A 26,659-nucleotide genomic window follows, 5' to 3' on the forward strand; every position below is an offset into this window, starting at 1 on the left:
ACTCCCATCCTCATCAGTGTAGATCTAGCACTTCCAAATAGTAGGTTTGATCATTGTTGGAATGAAGATAGTGAAGGGTTGTGAAAAAGAAGTTTATTCTCATAATTTCAACTTTGCAATTAGAAGTAAGAGATAAGATATTCTTATAACTACAAACATACAGACAGTCGTCTTTATCAAAAACACCAAAAGAATGTTAATTCTCAGACTGGAAAATAACAAAACTTTTTGAAGAAGAGATAACTAACTTTTTTGAAGACACGCAATGTACCACAAAAATCATTTTCAAGTTAGATATAATGTTTCTACTGTTGCATGTGTTGACATTAAGATCTAAAATAAATTGTCTGACTAAATTGTTTCGATCTAGTCATTTGGACACACCATACACTCTTTGAACGATGATATTAAAATTTAAACTGTGGTAATATGTGCTTGTTCTCCAGTTCTTGTCACTGATAATAAAGCTAATTTAATTAAAAAATAATGATATAAAAAATAACAATTAATTGTAAATTATAAACAAAATAACTAATGTTGTGTTATTGATTATTAATGTAAAAGTCTGATTCGTAGCTGACTAAAGTAAAATTGATAATAAGTGCAATCCATTTGCTTAAACTGGTTCATGTCATAACAGTTGTTGCTCACAGAAACTAATGATATATATAAAACACAGATCACTATTATGTCTGACATATCCAAGCTGGCCTAATGAGTTCTAATTCTGCTCAAAAGGCACTGGATATGGTTGGTATACTATGGTTGAAATATTATAATTTCCTTATGAGTTCTTAGAAATAATATCACACATCTGTGATGCTTAATCTTAGAATCAAAATCTTTTTTTACACTTAAAAACATTACAACTTTAATTTATTATAAATGTGACTAACATTCAGAAGATATGCTACAACTAGTTCACCCAAAACTGAAACTTTTACCTTCTCATGACATAAACTACAACAAAACCAGGCATTGTGAATGAAGTACTTGCTTTTATATCACTACAAGGATCCTATCTCAGTTATTTATATTCCCAGATAATCTTTGAATATTAAAGTATGCCATGTCTAGAAGGCTTATAAACCAAGTGACTTGAAGAAGAATGCAACATCAGAAAGGTTTTGGTGTTTCTTTTGACTTTCTTTTTCAAATTTTCATATATCCTCTTTTTATGTATTTTTTGTTTTCATAGTAATTAAGTTAACTTGAATTTTCTTGTTAGATCTTTTCATATTTTGATTGATTTTACAAAATTTGCCACTTTATATTTTGCAATCACTTCATACTGTCTTTTAAACTTCTTTCACATTTCAATTAATTTGTTCTTTCCATTATGATGTGAAACTTTATATTTAATGCACTATACATATTTTTAAATTGTACTTTTTTATTTTTGCAATCAGTTTAGTTCTAAAAACTTAGAGCTTTTATTAAGAAACATATGTACACTTGTTATACCTGTATTAATTAATTTATTAAATATTTTCAATAGCCAACCACAGCAATATAAAGAATAACCCTGAATATAAATTTACAGTTTTAAAGCATATCTTGTTAAATGGAGAAAAACATACCTACAGTGATTTTCAAAAGAAAGAATGATGGGATAATCAGATGTTATAAAAGCACAGTCCCTAATAGCATAGAAAACATCCTAGAAAGAAATCATTAGCTGTAAAATTTTTCATAGTTTCAGTGTTACATTATTTAAGACAAGCATATTTAAGTTAACTTGTAATATCTCAATGGTAAAGCATTTCATACTATTTACTTTAGTTTTTCAATTTAATAATATTCAGAAGTATAAAACTGTGATCTAATTAAATTCTCGTAAAATGTAGAGTATTAGAAATATAAGAATTTTCCAATTATTCTAAAAAGTTTGTGATTATTTCTAACAATTTTGTTAAAAGGAAATGCTTTTGGTTTTAGAAATAAACAATTAAATCAAAAGTAATTTTAATTTACCTCTATCTGTAAAATAAAACATTTATGTATATAAAAACAGTCCATAACAATTTATAAAACACAGAGACAACATACCACTTTATTAAGACATATGTAAAGAAAAGGTTCAAAGGTTAACAGTTGCTACTGTAACAGTTTTATGAAATATAATCATAACTATTATTAAAACTGAATTGCAAGTTTATTTGTTAATTTTTTGTCTAGAATTTTATCTGAGCTAATGAGGTATTTGCATAATAAATTAAGTACACAAGTAATTATTTTTGCAATACAAAAACATTTAGAGACCTAGTATGTTGTAGGACATACATGATGATTGTTGCAGGTGAAATGGAAGAGAAAACACATGATGTCAACTTGAAACAAATATACATACTTTATTATATTTAAAAAAAAAACCACAAAGCAAAACAATGGTCAATTATTCAAGGGAAGGACTACTGCATTGTGATAAAAACTGAAAAGCAAAACAAACTGTTTTAAAATAAAAATATGAGAAATGTATTTAACAAAAGAGAAATAAATATTACTTGGAGTTAAACTGAATAAAATGAAAAAGTACATATGTACAAAAGTATGATAGTTAATCATACATTGTGCATGCATAATGAGTGATAGATCCACAGGTGAGACTTCTAAACACATTCTGAGCAAAAAGAGAAAAATAAATCTGCTCTTACAGTTTGCATTTTCTCTATATCTGACAAAGTACAGAATTTAAGTATTAATATTTGGGAGTATCTTTGTTCCATGTGACAGTAGTAGAGTTGTCCTACATATACAATGTACATTAAAATTGTTCCTTGAAACAGAAAACAGTTTCCATGACTGTCTCCTATTGCAGAAAATAATATCTAGTGTTAAATTAGCACACAATTACAGCTGGATTTAACACGTTCCCAGTTAGAACTATAAAATATTTTCAACATATGGCAAATATGATATATACAAGCTGTAGAAAAATGAATTTATTATAAAACTTAGAACAATGAAAGTTCCAAGAATGTAACAAGTACTAGGTTTTACACACACACTGGCAAATACATTTATATAAGCACATTTAAAACAGCAAAAATCAAAGATGTTTCACTTACTGAAAGACTCACTAACATTAAACATTCTGTTTATGTAATGTTTTGTAAGTAACAATGAATGTCAGAGAAAAACAAGTAAACTGAAATTCAAAAACTGATGATCAGATAAAGACTAAAACCTACAAATATTACATTCCAAACCACTTAGTAATCAAAATTGAACCCTGTGAATATTTAGTTGTTTTATATATAGTATGTTACTTAAAATATTAGCTTTCAAGGTTTAACCGTCTAATGTGTGAGATGCATTGTGTAACAAACAATATTTAATCATACTTTTTTAAGAGACCTGCAAACATATTTTTGATGTGTGATAATATATTCATTACAAACTTTATATGTATGTACAGAGGGTTCAATAAGTTATATTAAAATAATTTTTAATATGCAATTGAACAAGGCATATTTCAACCAAAGCCAACATAAAGTTGCATCAGGACTTCATGTATCAAAGCTATATTTTCACATTGTATGGTGTTTATTAGGTAGAGTGATATCATTAAAGATAAGGAAAGGATACATACCAGCCCTTTCTAATGGAAGATATTCTAACATTCACAATATGTAAATGTGTTAAGATTGGGGTTTTAGAATTGAAAATGAAGATATCCATTATACTGAACTGAATTAGAAAAAGAAGGAATGTGGATCAACTCCAGTTTCCTGAACCACTCACAAAATTACCTGCAACCAGTTGTACCATAACCATGGCAAGCAAATTGCAACATATTTAACAGGTCAAAATCCAGAAACATAATGGGAACAGCAAAACATGTTAATGTGCCACAGGCAACAGCATGCAACATAATCAAACAGAATTTCCAAGTTATTTGTATAAAAACTGCTTCCATAAAATATGTATTTAACCATTACACAATTAAAGCAGTTATAGAATGAAACTGGTATTCCTATTATTCCATACACAGACATTGTTAGATATATGTGACTATTCATTGTAGTTTTAATACGAAAATATAATTCAATTTATACTGCATGAATAAGAATTAAAGTAAGCTTTTTTTAGAAGCAACAGTTATGGCAAGCTTGATTATGTAACTGTTTATAAATCATTTGTTGTGTAGTTCAACTTTTGTGAATTGACATTATGTTACTTGAACCTCTGAATTTTTATTGTTGCTTTAAGTGAACATTGTTACATCATAATGTTTCATAGTTTGTATGAGGTTCTAAGTCTCAATTGGGCAATATATACATATAAGAGTAACCAAATTAGTGCAAGTACATAAATTAGTGAAAGTAAGAGAAATTTGGTGAGAGAGATATGGTGAAATAGATTAAGACTGTTTGTAAATTTTGCCATAAAGAGTATATAGTGGCAAAGTGTAGTTATCACAGATTGTATTTTAATAACAGAGTAGAAAAGAATAATTTGTTTTTTTCAACTGAATTCTAAAAGTAACTGAACCAGTCTGTGTAACTTTTAATGTAAATGAGAATTTTTTAAAGCTCTGGATACAATTGTGGTAACCCACAGAGTAACATAAGTGAATTTATCACTGACTGTATTCTGACAACAGAGCAAAGAATAATAATTTGTCTTTTCAACTGGGTTCTAAAGTAAATGAACCAGTTTGTGTAGTCTCTTGACAAAAAGAGATGATTATTTAAATATCTGGATATGGCTTTAGTGATTAACTACACAACAAACCTTTGTATGTGTGTTTGACTTGTTTTTTAATATATTATTTTAAGACAAGTGGATTGTGTGATATCCATTTATTGCTGAAATTCATCACCAAGAAGTCACAGACACCTACCATAAAGAATCCTGCCCAACCATATAATGAAAACCAAAACAGACACTGGGCCACTAGATACAGCACCTACAGACTTTTGAGATCAGTCTGTTGAAATAGGTGCTGAGAGACCATTGTCCTCATATAATTAATACATTATGGAAAACAGCAGGGAGCAGTGGTGTGTTTTTGATATGGGAAATAGCAAGGAAAGGGAAGCTATATGTGATGAGGTTCCAAAGTTGTTTTAATACAATATACTCAACATATGTGTGTCATTACAAAACCATAAGTATAGAATTTCTTACCTTGCACAGGATATCTGTACACATGGCCTTCCCATGTGTAATGATAGGTTCTTCATCTTCTCCCTTCCCATCCCAACAGTCCAGTTCAACACATCTAAAATATCCCAGGAAGGATTTTACGAACAATACAAAATCATTTAACAAATGTTGCTACAAATTATATTTATAAATCACATGATTAAAATACTGGAATTTTCTGAAACATGAAATGCAATAAACACATTAACATTAAACAGTTCTATGGTACAAACAATTTGTGTTTGTATTATGGTTTCCAAGTTACATTTTTTTTACTTTGTTGGCAGTGGAATGAGTTCATATAATTTATTAAAAATGCATTTAATAAAAAAATTCTGATGCAGAAATTATCATTAATTTTTTATTTGCACTTGTATTGCACATATATATATATTTTATATATATATGTATCATACATTAATGATAATAGCCTCTTAACTGAATGAAAACATTATGTAGTTGTGCAAAATTTAAAAGTATATCAAAGAGCTTTACACATGTGAGACCACAATCTACCTGCATCCTGCCAGCAGAACTTGTCTGTACATCTCTACAGAAGAACGACCACCAAACTGTCTACCTGTGAGATAAGTGTTATGAGAGGAGTTAATGTAATAGTGGGACAAGGGCTGGTCCATGTCCATGTATATCTCCAGTCTGTCTAAAAATACTGGAGCATTTTCATCTGACATGAAGTACCTGATCAATCCATTGTATGTTAAAATGCCTACAATCACAAAATAAACATACATCACATTTTAAACATAAGTTGTTACTTATGTTTTTATATAATATTTTATTGAAACTTTTACATTTGCATTCAATAAATAAATTCCTGTTCACATAAAAAGTACAAAGGTGTATTATAGAAAACTTGATAAAGTGAATAGGTAACACATTTTGCTTTGTAGAAGATATTAGTCCTTAAAATTTGGAAACAAAGTAGAAATGCTTTCATTTCACTTCAAAATACTATTATTACAGAATCACACAGAATGGTTAATTAAGAAAAGTAAGATTTATTGCAGTATGAAGGAAATGGGACACCACACAACATAAACCTAAAATATACTTAAAATATCTAACATCTGTTAGACCAGTTTAAAAATATATATAGTAAAATACATGGTCAGACAGATGATGCATTAAGGTTATGCAAGAAAAAGTTAACAAGGGGTGAAGAAAACAGTTCATAAGTGATGGCCAATACAAAACCTCTACTGACATCCCCCAAGGAAGAGAAGCTAGGTCTACTTATAAATTATTCAAATTTCTACAATTATGTTTTATTATACATTTTAGTTATAGCTTATTTCTACATACTGCACTCCACAAAAACATAAGATAATTATATGAAACACACTGTAGCAAATTTTATTTAATTAAATTAATTCAGAAACACTTTCAATAATTGTGCTTTCCTTTACTATAAAATAGAGAATACCCATATTCAACAAGTTCACAAAATTCTAATAAATGGTTATTTCTCTGTTAAGATGGCAAGTGCCTCATCATCAAATTAGTGATGCATATGAATGAATTAGCAAGATTCCCATTGTCCTTATTAACTACTTAGCAATACCACAGCCAATGGATTGGTTTGATTTGTTTTGAATTTTGGGCAAAGCTACACGAGGGCTCTCTGCACTAGCCAATCTTAATTTAGCAGTGTAAGACTGGCGGGAAGGCAGCTAGTCATCACCACCCACTGTCAACTCTTTTACCAATGAATAGTGGGAATGACCGTCACATTATAATGCCCCCACGGCTGAAATGGCAAGCATGTTTGGTGTGATGGGAATTTGAACCTGCAACCCTCGGATTATGAGTCAAGTGCTTTAACCACGTGGTCATATCAGGCCCAGCAATGGAAACTACACTGTTAGCAATTTAGATACTGGAGGCATATATGCCTGTGTCTTCTATCTCAGATATATAATTAAGACATTTTCACAGTGAGGTGTAAAGTGCTATCTTCACCACAAAATTAATCTATATAATCAATTTAATATACTAATTTAAAATACCATTTTCAGCTTTTTCTGGATCTTGTTCATAACACCTTATGATTTCTTTTACTCTTTTCTCACTATATAATGGATAGAGGATCTCATTCAGCCTTGGATCTCGTTGTTTCTGTGACATTTTATATGACAAAAGCAAAATGATTAAAATAGTTACAGGTGACAAATGTCTGAACATATGTGTAACAACTTCTAATGCATTATAATTACACTATATAATTTTTTATCTTACACACACAATTAGAAAAACCTTTCATACAAAGCTTTTTAAAATAGTTACAGGTGACAAATGTCTGAACATATGTGTAACAACTTCTAATGCATTATAGTTACACTATATAATTTTTTATCTTACACACACAATTAGAAAAACCTTTCATACAAAGCTTTTACATCCATTTCACTAAAACAAATTTCAAACAAGTACTTACCATTGAAATACAAAATGCTTTTTCTTGTTGCATTGCTCTAATGCTATCAATAATCATATAACTAAAGATTTCAATGTCTTTTACACCATGCAAAGAGAGCATCAACTTCCCCAGTGTTCTCCACTATCCCACCTTTCACATGTCTTACACAATATTTGTTTTTTCACTATAATATAGATTCTGTTGTTGTGGCCGAAATGTAAATCAGGTGAGTAAGAACATATTTCAGAGGTAAGAAACTGTTTGAAATTCATTTTAATACTACAAATGTAAAATTCAAAACAAACACGCTTACCTCTGAGATAAAGAAGTTGAAATTTTCACACTTAAATGGAGATGAGAATTACAGAAAGTCATAAAGACCAACAAGTTACCAAAAAATTCTATTTTTAGGCAGGAAAGCATCAGCCTACATCATAACTGAATATGGGATCAATCAAAGCTTGAATAGAATCCAAAACCAGAGTAAAAGTCAATGGAGTGGATTTGTGACAGCAACAAGTACACCAATCCAGCCTCATAAGGAACTGGACTAAATTAGTACACTCAGAAAAAAACATATTTCTCAACAGGGCATATTAGCTATCTTAAGTACTCTTAAAGTAATATATAAAAGTGAGAGTCAGGCACATATGCAAGTCATCAAATTTTCAGCTATGTACTTTACTAGTGGTGATATAACAGATAATCAGGGTCATAATGTAATATAATGCCTTGTAATGGTAGTGGAAAATTCTTGGAGAAGTAAACCAGTAACAGATAACGACTGGAGATGCTCCTAATGCTGAGCCTCAAAAAACTATATCAAAAAAGTTGATCAAATCAGCAGGTACCCAGGAAGAATTAAAAAAACCCCAGTAGATCTGAGAATAGGACCTACAACTTATGGATAATGCAAAAGGAACACTGAATAGATTAGTAAAAGATAAAGACAGTTAAGCATTCCATATACTGGTTGGAGATATAAGAGATCATAAGAGAACAGTCGTCTCAAGTATGTGCATGTTGAGGTGGTAAAGGAATTTACTTAGGTGTTATCATCATCTACCAGTTGGCATCTTCTGTTCACTTCCATTGGGCATTTTCTCATAGTTTATCTGCAGAGAGAGTATAACTTTGTCAAGAACAATAGCAGAAATGGAAAAATTCTGTCTAGTGCAATTAAAGTTATATGTAATATACAAGAGTCTTGTTTGGATGAATCCATTTTAAAATGGTCTCATACTATAAGGAGACTATATTTGTTTTTGTTTTTTATCAATTGATTCTATAGTTCCAAATGCTCCTATAATTGTTAAAAAAGGTGTTCAGTCACATAGTAATGTACATGGGTTATCATGCACAACATATGTTTGGACCCAAGTGTTAAGTAACTAACTTCCCTACTAGGAAGTTAACTTGATTTAATGATTTCCAAGAAGAGATTGCTGAGTATCCTATAAAGATACTGTTACTTGAATGCTATAAGGCATTTTTAAATGTCAAATTTTGTGATATGCAATTTGAAAACCACTTTTAAGGTTTCTCAGGAACATCAAGTTAAAATGAAACGGAGGAATTGCACGAGCCAAGTTGTTAATGTAGTTAGTGCAAAAACTGAGAAATACGATTAGTTGTTAAGTATAAACAAATATCCACCCATCTGAAAGACTCAATACGTTGAAAATGACAAGTAGCTGTGACAGGACATGAAAACTTTTTCTGAGTGATAATCAGGATCAGTCAGAGCAGGTAAAGCAATTAGCAAGAAACCTCAAGAGCAGATAGGAATTAAGGCTCAGTCTGGGTGTAAAACTTTTGAGGGAAAATTAAGTATGTAAAGCAATCAAATGCATAGATATCAAGAATGACTTCTACCCAATGCACGTAATTAGAGAAAATACAATTTTACAGTAAAACAAGTAATTAAGGCTTCAAAAATGGAAGAAACCATAAATGCAAGACTAAACTCACCACCCATTTAGGAAAATGTGTAAGAGCTTGACATTTTTAATGTGAAAGGCTAAGAAAATATATTTCAGTAATGGGGACAAAACAGATACCATGGTATCTGAAGGTGCTAGATAACAATGAGCTGAAACCAGCCATGGAAGAAGTTGATAAGCCACAATTATGAAAAACAAAACATAATGATCAAAACAGTTTTTTCAGGAGTGGAAATAAACAACATACATTGTATAATGCACAAATTCAAGAAGGTAGTCCAATATTACTGATAAACAGGAAGGGCCATAAAAATAATCTGGCTTTTTGAAGAAGGAACTAAACAATAGTCAGCCATGAAGCTGTAGATAATAAACATCATTATGAAAGAGGTGCATTAAAAATTCTGAGAAAGTTCACACAGAGGTAATGAGGTTGGTTCCCTCTGGAAAAATGGATATAAAAAGAGAAACAGTGCTGAGCAGGCCAAAATGGAGTGGCAAAGAGAATCCTGAAAATAAAGTATCTTTCTGAAGGATATTAGAAAGTGAATGTATTAGAATGAAAAGACTTAAGATTACACAGAAGGATCAGTCAAGCCAAAAAATCCCTAAGCCAAAAGTCCTACAGATGAACTAATGATCTGAGACGACACCAAACAGTTCATATAAGATATTCATCCAGAAACAAAAAAACTGTCACTGAGTGAGTAGAGAATGAAAATCATGTTTAATATACTTTTAGCCACTTAGAAATATCAAAAGAAATGAGCAGATGTAGTTGACACTGAAGTAAACAAGGAAGCACCACCAATTTCATTTGCTGATCTTTAGAATTTATAGAGAATTAACAGCCCAACTAACTAAGAAAATCTTTATTACAATAGGGAAGTAGAGCTTACATACATCCTCCTGATGTAGCCAAAGTAAGTCATGGAATGTTGGAAAGGAGATCTCTGAATAAGTTGATGCATGCTGTACAATATTTGAAGGGAAAACAAAACTACTCAAGTGGTTATTGACAGCATGTGGACAACTCAACAATGAAAGGATTTTTACATTTTGGAGGTAATTACCAAAATTTTTGGTTTTCTGAAAAGCTACTCATGGGTTATATACAACAATCATTCATAATTTTGCAGTGATGGAATAGAGGGAGGTAGCTAGTCAACATCATCCATTGCCAACTATTGGGCTACTCTTTTATCAATGAATAGAGGGATTGATTGTCACACTATAATGCTCCCATGGTTGAAAGGGTGAGCATGTTTAGTAACAGGTATTTGAACTTACAGTCTAAATATTGTGAGTTGAGCATGCTTACCACTAGATCATGCCAGGCCCTACTTGTTTTGATTTAATGGCATTTACTCTTTAATCCTTCACAATGCAAGATTCATTGCATAAACACAATAAAATAAACTAAAAATTATATCTTTGATTATAAGATGTATCAAATAAATTGTTATATGAAAATTTGTATAAAATGTTCACTTTTACTATTTTTTATAAAAACAAGTATAAAGGGTATGTATTTCAAACATTCAGTTCTTTCTTACATTCAATATGTATAATATAGACATACTCTACTGAGAGATGCACTGAATACATGTAGCAAAGCAGAAGTAATACTTTTACAATATTCACAGTACACCTGTGTTATATTAAAATCATTTTGCTGTGCACCTGTATTCTACTAAAACCTTGAAGTAATTTGATGCTTAGGGAGAACAAAATGTACATTTACAGTTTGTCATCTAGCACTAATACAATTACAGTTTTTCTTTTAAAGTAACAAGTCTTCCATGAGAAAATGACAATAAAAATGCTCCATTGCAATAATTTATAACTTTTATTAAAGTTAAGCAAAAGAAATGTTAAATGTTTTTATCATGGCATGAAAATTTTGTTGAAACTACTTGTAAGTAATCGTAGTATTTTAAACCATATTTAAATTGATCATTTTGATTTAACTTTCTTTACTTGATGTTCAAAAACCTTTTGTTTTTGTGGAATTCCAAGAATAAACCTATCATACAGTTATCTTATCTTTATGCCAACTAGAAATTCAAGGAACTTGTATGTGGAAGAACATGTTTGGTGATTTTGTTTCAGGTGAAATGAAAGAGACATGATTTGATATGAAGATGAAATAACACATAAACACTTTGTATATTAGAGAAAACACAAGGTGAAATGGAACAAAAGCAAGTTAGAGGACAGAGATTCAAATAAATGAAAAAACAAAAGACTTAAATACAGCCTATATTGAATTAAAAATCAAATGACAGAAATTAAAATTAAGAAAAAGAACATCAATTTTACTTGGCAATGAAATGTTTTAAAATAAAATATATTTGTCTGCACACATCACCAGAAAGTTCATCAACACATTTTCTGAAAATGAATTTGTATGAAAAATGCAAAACTACTCTCATATTTCACATTCTATTTGTGTTTGATCAACCAAAAAATAACATCACCCCCTTCTCCCCCAGTGGCAATTTGATATGTCTATGGACTTACAATATTATAAACCAGGTTTGGATATTTGTGATGAGCAGAGCACAGATAGCCCTTTGTGTAGCTGTGTTCTTAACTACAAAAAAACAGAAAATAACATTAAAATATGGAAATATTTCTTTTTTCCATGTTATAACCATACAGCAGTTCCACATAGACAAGTTAAAGTATAGGGCACAATACAACTACTCCAGGACACAGTAAATAATTTCTGTAACTGGATCATGTGATAGAAAGTAAAAGCTAGAATTGAACTATCAAATAACCTTGCCTAGATTTAGTATGTCCTGAATTAGAATCTTAGAAAGGTTTTTTTAATTCTGTAAGTATGAAATATGCACTCACTGGAAGAGATATTTAAATACTATATAGTTTTTTCTTTCTTTCTTAGTTTGTTTTGTTTAATGTATAACTTTTCAAGTTTTATTGTTTTCATATAATGTCATCTTTTTTTATTTACATTTCTGCAAACTTTAAATATTAGTCATAACTGATAACACTATTCAAGAATTTCAAATTATATTTTAGGTACATTATAAAAAATTTTGTCTGATATTTTAATGAAATTTCTCTACCTTTAAATCTGTGTAATGAGATTCTTTTCTGCAAATCCCATGTAGAAATGCATAATTTGAACCACGAAAATTTAGCATACCTCATTTAAAAAGTTCATGAAAGTCATCCAGTCCACGTGGTCAGCCTTCCCTTTTGTACTTGTATCACAACAAAATAAACATTGTTGAAAATCCTAACACACTATGGTATCTAATATCTCAAGAATTAATATACATCAAATGGTTTACAGAACATTCTAGTCTGTTTTCTAAATTTTAAATATTTTTTGATCATGTAGAAACAGTTTTAGTTTTTTTTTAATCCTAGGTACTAAAATTAAGTTAGCTAAAAAAGGTTATAAGATTAGTGGTCAAAGGCTATTTTATATAGTTGGTGCATTGAAAACACTGGCTTCCAAGAGTGTTCAATCACTCAAGAGTCTGTTTTGTTACCAAGGGCTTTTTTCCTAATATCCTAAAATCCATTTCTGTAGTATCATACAAAGTTAATAAACTGACAAATAATTTAATGAAAAACAGTGCATGATAATGATATGGTGTAATAATAATATATATATTATTCAGTATTACCATTTCGTTTAATACTTATTTTCACAGAAATAATCATTCAAATTATATTACAACAAGATTAATGCCACAGAAGTCTAAAACTACATTAATTTTACAGATCTCCAATATCTGTAATCATATTTTATTGGTTATTTATTCTATTTTTTCCACATAAATATATTTCCTAATTTAATAAATTAACAATACAATTATTTACTTAAGTGGTAAAATAATTTAATTTTAGCCAGCAGCAAAAAAGTACTCAAAAATAACAATATACAAGGTAGCAAGTATAAATATGTAGCTTATTATACTCACATACTGTTGAATAATTCTTCTATGTCATTTCGAGGACATATTTTATGGTAGATTTGGTAAAATTTGTCAAAAGTAAATTCTTCCTCTTCCATAACATCATTCTAAAAGAACAATATATTACTTAGACAATTTTGAATGCCTCTTTGGAAAACAGCAATTACAACAAAAAAATTGAAAACCATAATTCATGATGATGAGAAACCCACTTAAAGCACAAATGTGTTCTCAAGACAGCTGATATGGGTATTAGAACTTTAATTAAACTAAAGTACGGAACAACGTTACACCCTTCTTAGGTCATCTTCAGATTAACAAATACATGAAAACCATAATGTTAACCGCACATTAGTAATTTTGATAAAAAAAAAGGAACTTTTTAATATGCTGATATTTAAGTGACTATCTTAAATTCTTTTCATATTAAGTTTAAAATTTATATATAAGACTTTCTATAACACCTATTTCAATTATTTATTCATTGAACAATACTCTGAGTTTAAAACATTCATACTCACAGACACAAAAATTAGATTTTTATCAATAATTTTCTAAATTTTATCAAATATTATCATGAAAATTAAATTAGGACACAAAACTAAATGTAACTTCAGTTAGTAAATGTTAAAATATATTTAATATCCTAGATACTGAATTTTTATAATTCATTATGTTAAATTAAATTCTGTCCACAAAACATTCTGAAATGACTTGTATTTGTTGAGAAAACTGAATAAAAAAGTTTGATAATAAGAACTGTTGACACATAAATGGAATTTTTAAAATAGATTTTCAACTAAAGTTAGCACCATCCTACATTGAAAATGTATTTACAATAGAAAGTCAACTTCACTCACATAGCAGCTTTCCTTGATGTGGTCTAACCTCTGTTCCCCACAATTTTGCATGCCACTATCCTTGATGCTCCCACCTACCCCCATATGGTTTCATATGATAATGATATAGCTGGGCTGTAGCATGCAACAACCTTACACCAATAAGAGTGCTAAACCTTCCTAGCACAGTTGACTCTCTCTGTACTGTAAAACAGTCTCATCACTTCAAGATCATGCAAAAAAAAAAGATACACCAAAAATGTAAATGACAAGTGTTTCAGAAGTAAATATCCAATTTAGCCAGATGGTGTAAAGTGACTAGGGCACATCAGACCATATTCTGTGGATCAACTCCTGTCCAAAACCAGGCAGCATCAGGTATTTGTCTTCCAGTTTGCAGTAGAATGAGGGTCCAAACCATTTTCACCTCAAAAACTGGAAACAGAAGAGAAAAACAGCTTCTGTTCTAATAACCCAGCCAGAGCACACATGTGCAGAACCAGTGCAGAAACAACATACTGGGATACTGACCTTCTTATATTCTGACAGGTCATGTGTGACCTGGGATACTGACACCTGGGTGACAGTTGGAAGGAAAATGCAAATGAGGTGAGTTAATTCCACTCCAAAACCAGATGACATCTGGAAATTTCATCCATTCTGTGGTTGGAAAAAAGACCCTTACCAATTATGTATAAGTGGCTAGTTCTACCCTGATCCAACATTAGACCACTCAGAAACAGATATCCAGGAAGAGGTAGGAAAAGAAAAAAAAGGCAGCCATAGGAACAAATTGCATTTTAAAAAGCAGACTGGTTATGGTTTATTCAACTATGTTCAAAGGGATGGACTGTGATCCCAACACTGCTAATCATGACAGACCATGAGTTAATGTGGTCTAATGCACGCTTTGTGGATTACCCCATTTCTTCAGTGAGTATTACAGACATGAATGGCAATATGGTGTAGATTTAAATTTAAGTATACCTAGAGAAGTACCACTGATTAAAGAGTGGGATCCAGAAAAGGAGAAAGGAACACTATAAGGGGAAAAATACAAAAAGAAAGTACTTACTTCTTTAAAATCAAAATGAGATTTAGAGAGTGGAGACTGGCAACAAGCAATTGCCAAATAAGGTGAAGATGGCCAAATGATGCAGGTAGTGGGAAGTAAAAATGGCCCACATGCCAAACTGTATAATCCCTTCCAATGGAGGATGAATATGAGCAGTAAGGGAAAGGGTAGTATGATGAATCTGGTGGAAGGAAATGAAAAAATATAATGAGAATCCTCGAATAGCAATGCATTAGCGAGATGAGTAAATTGATGACTGTAAGGATGACAAGAGAAGGGTCACAGGTTGAAGAGACAGAAACAAGATGAAAGGAAGGAATCTAGTAGAGGGCCTAACAATGCAGAGCATACCAAAATACAAATAAGAAATGAAAGGAAAGGAATTAGAAGTGAAGGTGACATTCCCTTCACAGATTTCCAACATCTTGGTTAAAAAACTACGATCTGGATAAAGGAAGACATTGGTATGGTGATAAAAATATGGAAGATGTTGATAGCAAAGATATTGGACCTATAACATCTACACATGAAAAGGAGTAAGAAATATGTATTGAAGGGAAGATGGTACAAAGAGTAAGAAACCAAAGTGTCAAAGGAAGGAAAGGCATGAAGGAAAATACTGAGGTTCCAATCTGCTATGGGACTGAGTAGATTAGACAGATCAGGCAAAAGGAACAAAACAGAAAGAAAGAACAGAAGAAAAAAATGATGGTTGGAAACAAAATAATTATAGGTAAAAGACAAGGCTATTGAAAGTCAAGTAAAAAGTCAGATAAGCAGGGAACATTTGGTAGAAAAGGTGACAGACCATGGTGCAAAGACTAGCAACAGAAAATGCTATACTTATGGTAGCAAATTATCAAGGAAGAAATATGGATTGAGTGAGAAAAAAGGTTATCCATGTAGAACATCTACATCATTTCACATGGGATAAAATAAAATCCATATGGGAAGATGGAGTGTGGCTATGGTAGGATAAAAGATCAGAAAGGTTGAATAGGTGGGGAAAGAAATGATTGAAGGAGGCCTGACAGTAGAAACCACAGTTGTGCAGACCAAAATGGGATTATAAAAAGGATTCAACACCCAGTGGAAGGTATAAAAGAGAGTGAAAGTAGGGAAAAAGAAGTCAAAGGATGTGGAACCAGAGACCAGAAGGGAAAAAGTTTTGTATTGAGCTGAGTGGCAAATGAATCCAGAAGAAGGGGTGCATATACACTGGAACATATTAAGAGCAAGAGACAATTCTATAGGAAAAGAATTGTTTGGACAAGATAGCCCATCTGCCACATGATTCACAGCACCCAGGATATGACAAACAAGAAGGACCTCCTGAGACTGGACACCCAGAAAAGAAGCCTGAGCATTTGAAAGCAAAGCGAACAATATCAGGTTCCCCCTTAACAGTTGATTTAGGAGACAAATGTCAAAGTTTTGGAATGGATCATAACAAGGTGGCCCAGTATCATCAACAGGAAATGATCCAAAACTTAAAAAAAACAGTTAGGAGTTCAAAAAGTTGATGCACAGGGAAAATTCAACCATTTTCTGGCTATCTCCTGATAATCTAAATATGCTCCCCATCCTTTAAGAAAAGCATCTATAAAGAGATGCAAATAGAAATGGGAGGAGAAATGCCCAATGAGGTGTTTTCCCTGTTATGCCACAAGGCAAAGTTAACTTGTATGGAAAAATGGAAGAAGACAAAGTTCAAGGGATTAAAGTATTTGGTCACTTGACAGAAGATGTATGGCAGAGTGAATGACCACTGAAAGGCAAAGAAAAATTCCATAGTGAACTATGGGGGTCAAATTAAGCAGGTGAGGTTGGAAAAAAGGACAACAAGATACCAAAACCTGGTGAACAAACAGATAAAAATAAAAACCTGGAGAAGAATAAAACACTGGTTTTATAACATACTTGTTCAAGAAATTCAAATTGCCTTGGAGAGGTGCTGCCAAGAAATTAAATCTCAAAAAGGGAAAAACAGGACACATGAATAAAGTGGAGTAGATAAAGGGAGAAATTATTCTCCTGTTAAAACCTGAAGAGCCAAAGTACCCATGCAAAAGGGCACCACAAGTGAGCAAGCCTGGCCAACTAAGGTGGAATCTATGGAATTGTAATCGACAAAACTGTCATCAGAAAATGTGAAGATGACCAATTTGAAAATATGCCATAGTAATCTGGGAAGGTGGCATTAGGAGAAGGGAGGATGTAATGAGATAAGACATAGGAATACAAGTAAAAGAGGATTGGAAAAGATGAGAAACATGAGAGAAGTGGAAGGAATGTTGATATACAATCTCTATCTAAGACTCTAAAGTATTAAGGTGATAACCAAAAACAGATTTGTATAAGCAAGAAGACAGACAAAGATCATGTAAATAGGAAGCAGGCAGATGCACATGTAACAAGAGGGCATCTCATGATCCCAACAACATACAAAGATGCTACATATGAAGGGACAATACCAAAGAAGATAGCTGTAACAACACAGAAAAAAAGAAAGGAAAGTGTATCTGCCAAACAACCCCTCAGAGGAATGGTCAATAGTGTTGGAAAGGAAGTGAATGGATGTTAAATGGTAGTTACTGCAGAGAGAGGGAAATAGTAGTGTAATAGCAGAATTAGATCCCCCATGACTGAATTAGAGACTTTATGATCTGAAGATTCAAAAACGAAAATTCCAACCTGTAATATGACAAAGCATGAGAATCAGCCAAACTGGGGACTAAGGCATGCTGACACATGAAAGTAATTGGGTAAGAAACTGTTCAGCATAGACTCAAATATAAAGTGGAGGGGGGATTTAATACACAGGAAAGAGACAAAAGGTAACATACCTGAGAAATCATGTCTAAAAATGCAAACAAAGGTAGATTGAAAGGGGTAGAAGAGGAAGACACAACAAAGGCTGTTCATACCTTCCTCAAAACAGAAATCCACCTATGATACCAAAAACACAGTTGATCACATAACAGACTCTAACTTGCAACATACCAAGGTCAAGACCTCCTTCACTGAAAGTGGAACCTGAAGCCACAGAAGTAGTAATTACTATTGGATCATTAGTGGCAAAATTCATACCAGAAGCCATTGTAGTAATATTAAACTGAAAGTTCATTATGCAGAAAATAAAATAAATTTTCCAATACACAAAATATATTTACAGAAAGAAAGAACATAATTATGAAAGTGAAATTATACATGATAAAATGAAACATGGATCAAAAATCAAGCACAAGTGCATACACTGAAATTTCAAATCAAGTAGTGATGAGATTGCTCTACAGTATAGAGAAAGTCAGCTGCATGAGGAGGATGTATCGTGCTACTGCTGATGGAAGGTTAACACATGTTCATTTGTTTATTACAGTGCAGCTACACCACATGAAATCACATGAGAGGTAGATGGGAGCATCAACAAACTGCAAAAAATGTGTAAATAAAGGGCAGCACAAGTTAAAAAGAAACCTGTTATGACAGCACAGATAAGGTTACATATTGTAAGCAGGATTTTATTGGTTCCACATTTTTTTATACATCCTCCATTTTCTGTTAGTAATAATTCTGATGTATCACTTAAAAATGTTAATAAACTGGCAACATTACACTGCACACTTAAGAGGTAATATCACACCACCAAACACTGTAGTAACTTTATATATATAAACACTGACTGTAATAACTTCGTTGTTGTAAAACATCTGGATATAACATCCTTCCAAGTGCAGTCTTGATATTTATGGATGTGTTCTGTCTAATGTCACCTGTTATGAGCTTTTCTAACTTTTTCTGTAAGTTTATTGAAAAAGAACCCACAAATGATACAGAAGCTCAAGGAGGCAGTAACTTGAAAGAATATATAGTTTCCCATGAAACAGCACATAGTGTTTCGTGCATGATACATCACATGATATCACATCAAGGAAGATATACTTAACACGTCATTCTCATTCTTATTCAGTTGAACTTATGTAAAATGCTATTAAACCATGTGTTGTTCATGTGTTACATTACAGAATTATTACAAAACAAAATCCATGATACATAAAATTCACCCTATAACAACCATAAAACTGAAATGCTTTGACTATCAATGTGCTATACAAGAGAGTAATTTCCTTCAAGCTGATCTTACTAGCTATCAGAGGGCAATATATACAAAATGTCACAGATTATTATGTCACCTAAGTATCATTAACAAAATGAACAACTCAATGTTCAGTGGATGTAGAATGTGAATGTGTACAGAACTTGAGAACCAGAAAAAAAATTGGAGACACCAAAGTTTACCCACATGAACAAATTAATTATAGCTTCTGCACACCCATGTCAAAAGTGTTTGCTGTATAAAAAAGATCTAGTTATACCTTTCCACTTGGAAGCCCCACTTCAGCAAAACACTGATAAACTAACTTTTCTGTTTTCCCTGAAGCAAATGTTTGGGCAATTCTAGAAAACAATAATAAGCATCAAACACTGCATAAAACCTTCAGCTACTACTTAATGTAGTTCCATTGATACCTTAACATATAAAGATAGATTATCACAAGATATTAGCTCTAAGTGTAAAATATTTCATAATAAACAGTAAGATCAAAATTACTTTTCTAATTAATATAATTTAAATTAAACACTCCAAAGATCTTTTGAATGAACTTACGAGTGTATTTCTTATAACACACTTCTTTAAGATTAACATCTAGTGACTTTAAAAAATAGATTATTAAAAGGTAAACTCGGCTTAAACCTACCTTCTAACTGGAATTTTCCCATCTGGATCTACTAAAAATCTAAGTTTCATCCAACTGGAAAGTGACATAAAAAAAAGAGTGTTGACCACTGGCACATGAAATTATATTCCATCAAAGGAATCAATGAAGTAATAACTATTTAAATACAAAAATTATTTGTTTAAAATGGTGTTATCAAAATGTATCAATATAAGTAGGAAATATAAAAAAATTGTTACATAGAATGAAAAACAATATTAAAAACCTACATAATGCCTTCTCTACCCATACTAGCTGCTTTTACATATATATTAAAATAAAATATTCTGAAAAAATGAGAACCACGTATAAACAAGTGAATGAGTGGTTATGTCAAAAATTGTTTTTTACATAAATTAAAATTGATAAGAAGAAAAGTAAACAAAGTAAGAGCATATGAAAAAAACCAAATTGTGTTATTTACACATTTTAGTTTTTAATGTTAAAACATAAAGCAGAATTTAAAAGGTCTATAGTTTGTAAATAACTGAAAATGTCATCAATCTGGAGAATGATTCTGCCAAACATCAAAAACACTACACAAATGTATTAGACAAAACTATGGCCAATGCAAAGCCTCATTAGAATAACTTTCTTTCTATGATCTTCATGTAAGTTATATGTCTAAAAATTGACAGCAGGTTTGATCTGAAAAAGTGTATTATGTTGCTGTCCATCCCAAATCACTTGTGATCTGGCTCAATGTCTATGCTGATGACCAACTCCATAACAACATATGGAATGATTAAAGGCTTCATGGTGCAGTGGAGACTGATACGTGTATGCTCCCCGAGTCCAACATGGCTCGAAGTCCGGTAAAACTGGACAGATAAACATGATAAATATAACTTGTCCAACTGTTTGTGAATTTCAAAAAGAAAAGGAAAAGAGTTAATGCTCAGTAATTTTATGCACTTCAAGGTATTATAATTATAATAATATGTATAGACAGTACAATGACAGTTGTTTGCTATGGTGTGATCCAAAACAAAAAAGATTGCATACAACTCTGCAATGAACATGACAGCTTGAAGTGGGAATTCTTGAGCAAACCACAGAAGAACCCAGATGATTCCTTGATATTAAACCATCAGAAAATTACAATATCAAAGACTAGTTAAAAGACTAGCATATTTAAATAGATGTAAGTATTCACATTTAGAAGTATATGAATCTTCCAGACACAGCAAAACATCAGTAGGCTGGAAGATAGTAGGAGATAGGCTAATCATAAGGACCAGGCTTGGATGTGATAAAGAAGAGTAAAAACAACAGCCTATCTGTTTTGAAGTGGCAATAGAAATGGATAATTAGTGAAATTTAATAATCATTTAACTGTTGAGATCATTAATAAATTACATTAAATTTATCAATTATTCTCACAATACTTCAACAGTTGGCACAATAAAAATAATTATAATTGAAAAATCTTAATTTCAATTAGTAGGCTATTTTCACAAGTCATGACATTAAAGAAGTAAACTAAATAACCTGAATTAGTTGAATATAACAATAATGCCAATAGTTTACTATTTGAATTGTTAAAATAAAAAGAAACACTAATTGTGATTATTTTCACAACACACTGATGTAATAGTAACTTTGATTATTTTACTTGACACTAATAAGTGCAACCTATTCTTACAGATAATATTGATTAAGTGAGTTAATTGTCCAGTTTTATCACAATCAAATGGGATGATGTGTTTGAATATACTGCAAGTTATAAATGTAAAAAAGTGAAGGTTTATAGAACTATATGTAAAAATCTAAACTTGAAAAGTTCAAAAAATGTCTGATGATGTACATAGTCCAACATCTTAAATACAGATTTATTGGTTGGAGCATAGACCAGAGAACTATAGTTCAGTTTAGATGAAATAAGAAGATAAAAAATCCAGGCCATAGAACATCCATCTACTCCCCAAGAAACAGAAGAGAGGACACAGAGAACATGTAGTGTTTTCATAAACTTGGTTTCACATTTCTTTATTTGTGGAATAAATGAAAAGTTCTGAGAACTAGCTTACTCTCAGCCATCACTGTAATTATTGCAAGTGTTAAAAGTTATGGTTCAATCTTCATTTGTGGCAAATATACATCCAAACAGTTTTAGATGATTAAAATTTAAAACCATTTGCAATAATTTAAACATACAGATTATTGAAAGCATTCTGAAGCTGAAGCTTTATAAAGTTCATATTTACTGATTAAGAGGAAATATAAATGTTACTGACATAGATGATGTTTGCAACTACATGAGAAAGGTAGTGATAGAACTGATCATAATGCTAAAAGTATGACACTCAAGACAAAGCTTAAATTCCTGTGTGAAGGGATGAGAAAGTCTTGATCTAGGCAAATTCAGATATACCTACCATTTTAAAGAACTTGTCAAGTGGCCACATAATTAATAATATCGTAGGTCCAATAAAATATTAAGCCTCCATGTTAGTCTTCTCAAGTTCTCCAGTTAAAACAATGTGTACAAAATTTGAATGAATATTTGTACTATTCCTTGGTTTCAAAAATGAATGATAAAAGCCCAATAAAACCATACAGGAAATGCCTCTTCAGGGAAATATGGTTAAAAAAACTTAGTAATGGCATAACGAGGTAGGGCAGAGATGCCATAATAAAAAATTGGACTGGAAAGAAAAGGAAGTTCCATCTGGTGGAGGTGCTACAATGATGGAAAAAGTACTATCCATGGGCTTTGGCAACTTCATGCAAATCAGTAACTTCTTTGCTACTGGGCTACAAAATGAAATGAAAGGTAGATGTCCTTCACCTTCTGTATCCTGTCCTATATGATCTTACATCTCATATATGAGGAAATGCTAAAAGTAAACTTGATTCAAGATAAAACATAAAAGGCTCAGGTCTTATAAAAAGCAATCAGGCTAATCAATAAACTAACCACAATGCAACACAAATTTCCTCTACATTCAAAAGTAAGGATTGTATGCACCATTTTTAAAATTGAAATACTTTATGTACATGAAACCATAATTAACTCTTTAAAAGGTTACCTATTTTGACAATATAATATTTTAGATTGTTGTTTGTGGCTATTTTCATATTTTAATGACTTAAGAACATAATGGTTATATTTAAAAAACAATGTTTTTTGTTTTGAGTTGATTATTTATTTTATTTTTTATGAAAAAAACTATTTTTACTTACTGCTTTTTCAGCAAAATCATCGGACTAACATTAATGGCTTTAATGTTGTTTGTGATTTCTCGTAGTCCCTGCTGCCAAATCTATAAGAAAATTTCCATTTGTCCATGATATTTCATAATGATTAAAATAATTTCACATTTATTTACTGATACATACAAATACTTATTTACAAATCTGTTAAATAGTTTTCAGTTATGCTTAAAAGTATTAAAGTTAATATGCAAAGGTTTGTGGTGATATTCTGCAAATGTTGTTACAAATGTAATCTTCTAAAAACAGTAAATACAATTAAATTACATTTGAAACAAAGTAATGTTGTACACACATATACAAAACAAAAAGGAAAAGAAAATTAAACAAACTAGAATTATTTTAATGAATGAAAGTTACTACCATATTGTGCAGACTGATACTGCTAGAAACTGGGTTTTGATACCCATGGAAGCAGAAAACTGATAGCCCTTTGTGTAGATTTGTGCATAATATCAAACAACTACTACCATATTAGTTATAAAATAGGGTCTGTGATAGAACATTTTATAACTTCACATTCACTTACTGGATAGCTACTTGAACTAATAAATAACAGAGCATTTAATTCTTCTGGAAATTATCGCATGCACCAACTAGTCAGTTCTTTTTGTACGAAACCATTACATTTATGATGTATACAAAATAACTGTTTGTAAGATATTCTAATTAATTTGAAAGGTTTTAAGAGACTTAATCCTTCTTTTTGGAGATTTCTAATTCACCAATAGTGTAACTTCAATTATGGTATTACTGCCAAAAATACTGCTAGCTGTGATGGTTTCCAGCTGGTGCATTAATGCATTCTAATCATTATATAGTTGATAATAATTACAGTCTACTTGCTTAATTTGGTTCACAGAGTAACCGTCGTTTTTAAGAAAACTGATGATATATATAGAGTTTAACAATTAGTAGTATATGCTAATTAATTAAGTGATTGGCTCATTAATCTATTATACTAATTCAATTAGTACACCATGCCCCATACAACCTAAGCAATTGTTTTCCACTTTAATTTTTTCCAATCATTTAATTACCATAATGTGGTATTAATTTCCTATTTACTTTCACATTATTTGTTTAGTAATCTTTAAATTATCTTTGATCTCCACTGACAGTGGTCACTTGCACATTTGTGAAGAACAAAGTTTTCATCCAAAAAAAAATTTTTTACAAAGGTTTTAGAGGAATTTTCCAACTGGGAGATTCATCGTTACATGGACTAAATACCACCACAAGATTACCACTTTTTGTTTTTCAAACATGCAGTAATGTCACACTTCCCTTCTGTAACTTAAATAAACTGATAATTAAATAATGAAAACATGTTTTATTCTCACAATAAGGGTAATAATATTTTTATTTCAAACATGTCATAATTATAATTACAAATAGTTACATAACCAGTTAGACAGCATAATTTATTTACATGCATTACATGAACATAATAAAATAAAAAATGTATTCAATAAAGATTCGAGTAATTACAGTATTTTGCAATCACTTACCTTACTCACTAAACAGTAAATGTACTGTTTTTATAACTTAAAAATATAATTTTTACATTTCGATTTAACTTGTTTGCACATTTTTTTAATGATCTCTATTCCACCTTTTTTAAATTAATAATTTTTACTCATATTGTTTCTTAAGTATTTTTTATGTTTACTTATGGAATATAAATTGTTAGCTAAACACATACATATGTATTCAGCTGAATCTTCAATCATTCACTGCTGCATTCTCTTTCTTCCATCCATCCACCACATTAAACTTATTCAAAATTCTCTATCAATTAGCAATGGTTAGTTCTTGCTCTAACCATTCATATTTAAAATTCCTTTATCACTGCTTTGAAAGCTATGTTGTATTAGTAAATCATTAAGCCACTTGTTGTGGCATCAAGGTTTCAACCAAGACCTGTATAAATAAAAATAAATGCTGAAAAATCTAGAAATAACTAATATATTTTCTAGGAGTAACAGGTCTTTTGTAAAAACAAATTTTAATAAAAGTCAACAATTAGGTTGTTTTGTTTACAGGCAAAACTCTTTGTAACTATGTGAAGATGAAGATATTAACTTTGTTTCTTCATTAATTACACTAAATAAGTGTCAGAATATGGCAAAATACTGATTACAAAATATTTTTTGAGTTGAAACAGTTTAAGTACTTTGAATTAACATATAAATTATCATAAAAATGTGTGGCAAAAGTATATCAAAAAATAGAGGAATTAGTGTCCTCAAGTACAATAATTTAGGAACAAGTTATTTTATTCATCCTAAACCACTGTGCATGAAAATGAATAATACTTGGCATGTATTTGTGGAATACAAATACTAAGTATATTAAATATGCAAAGGTTTTCAAGAAGTACATCTTTATAATGTACATATGTATAGCATGGAGAAAACAACTAGAGGAAAAGTGTTATAAGAAAGTCTAGACAGTAACTTGTAAAACATAGTATCAGAGAGGGAAGATATAGGCTTGAGGCTATAAAAGGAATAAGCTAGAAGCAACATTCAAGTCATGACCTCTGGACAAGAATTTACAGCTCGCAAATGTGGTGTCTGTTTAGAAAACTCTAACAGTTAGATGAAATGCATGATGAAATAAGACCATGGAAATGTAATAAAAGACAAGGGTGAGATACTGCTAATGAAGAGTCCAGCATTATACAGATTGTCTCTATATACTCAAAGAGATAGAAATAAGTTCTGTAAGGATTAATAACAAAGTGGATTTTGGTTACAGTCTGATGGAATAATTCACTTGTTGCTGGAAAGTCCCACTTGTACCAACTATGTTGAAAGAACTACTTTGAAAGCAGATCTTCAAAACTTCTTGAACAATCAGAAAAGCACTAAACATTGTGTATATAATTCCATGTTTCTGATTCTAAATGGGCATTTCTCTGACTTCCTAATCTTCTTTGCACTTATCTGACTCCAGGAAAAGACAAGAGTAGTTCATTAAGTATGCTATTTTTGATCCAATCTAACAGTGTTTGATTAAAGGTTGAATAATGTATAATGTATAGAGAGAGAAAAATGAAGAGCATTAACTATGATTAAGAAATGGTAGATTTAAAAGGTTTAAAGGGAAATTACTTAAAGCTATCTTGTAAGAATTGTTAATATAGTTCTACAGATTATGACAGAGAATTTCTTGCATTAACATAACTAATATCGTATGTGTTATTATATAACACAAGGGCTTATTAACCAACATGTAGACTTTCAAAATGAAGAACTC

At 31.0% G+C, this 26,659-nt stretch overlaps 1 protein-coding gene across 1 annotated transcript in view; it reads right to left on the reverse strand.

Annotated features, from left to right (window-relative positions):
• The window catches only part of LOC143248905 (1-phosphatidylinositol 4,5-bisphosphate phosphodiesterase-like), an 86,675-nt gene that overhangs the window by 38,560 nt on the left and 21,456 nt on the right, over positions 1 to 26,659 (reverse strand). The window contains exons 5-13 of the mRNA XM_076497851.1: positions 23,366 to 23,445; positions 20,162 to 20,215; positions 19,778 to 19,859; positions 13,494 to 13,594; positions 12,707 to 12,764; positions 7,179 to 7,287; positions 5,668 to 5,878; positions 5,134 to 5,227; positions 1,581 to 1,660 (exon numbers count right to left, since the gene is read on the reverse strand). Of these exons, the coding sequence (XP_076353966.1) occupies positions 1,581 to 1,660; positions 5,134 to 5,227; positions 5,668 to 5,878; positions 7,179 to 7,287; positions 12,707 to 12,764; positions 13,494 to 13,594; positions 19,778 to 19,859; positions 20,162 to 20,215; positions 23,366 to 23,445 (869 nt within the window). The remainder of the gene's footprint in view (positions 1 to 1,580; positions 1,661 to 5,133; positions 5,228 to 5,667; positions 5,879 to 7,178; positions 7,288 to 12,706; positions 12,765 to 13,493; positions 13,595 to 19,777; positions 19,860 to 20,161; positions 20,216 to 23,365; positions 23,446 to 26,659) is intronic.

The sequence above is a fragment of the Tachypleus tridentatus genome, chromosome 4, assembly GCF_004210375.1.
Source record: "Tachypleus tridentatus isolate NWPU-2018 chromosome 4, ASM421037v1, whole genome shotgun sequence".
Classification (NCBI taxonomy): Eukaryota; Metazoa; Arthropoda; class Merostomata; order Xiphosura; family Limulidae; genus Tachypleus; species Tachypleus tridentatus.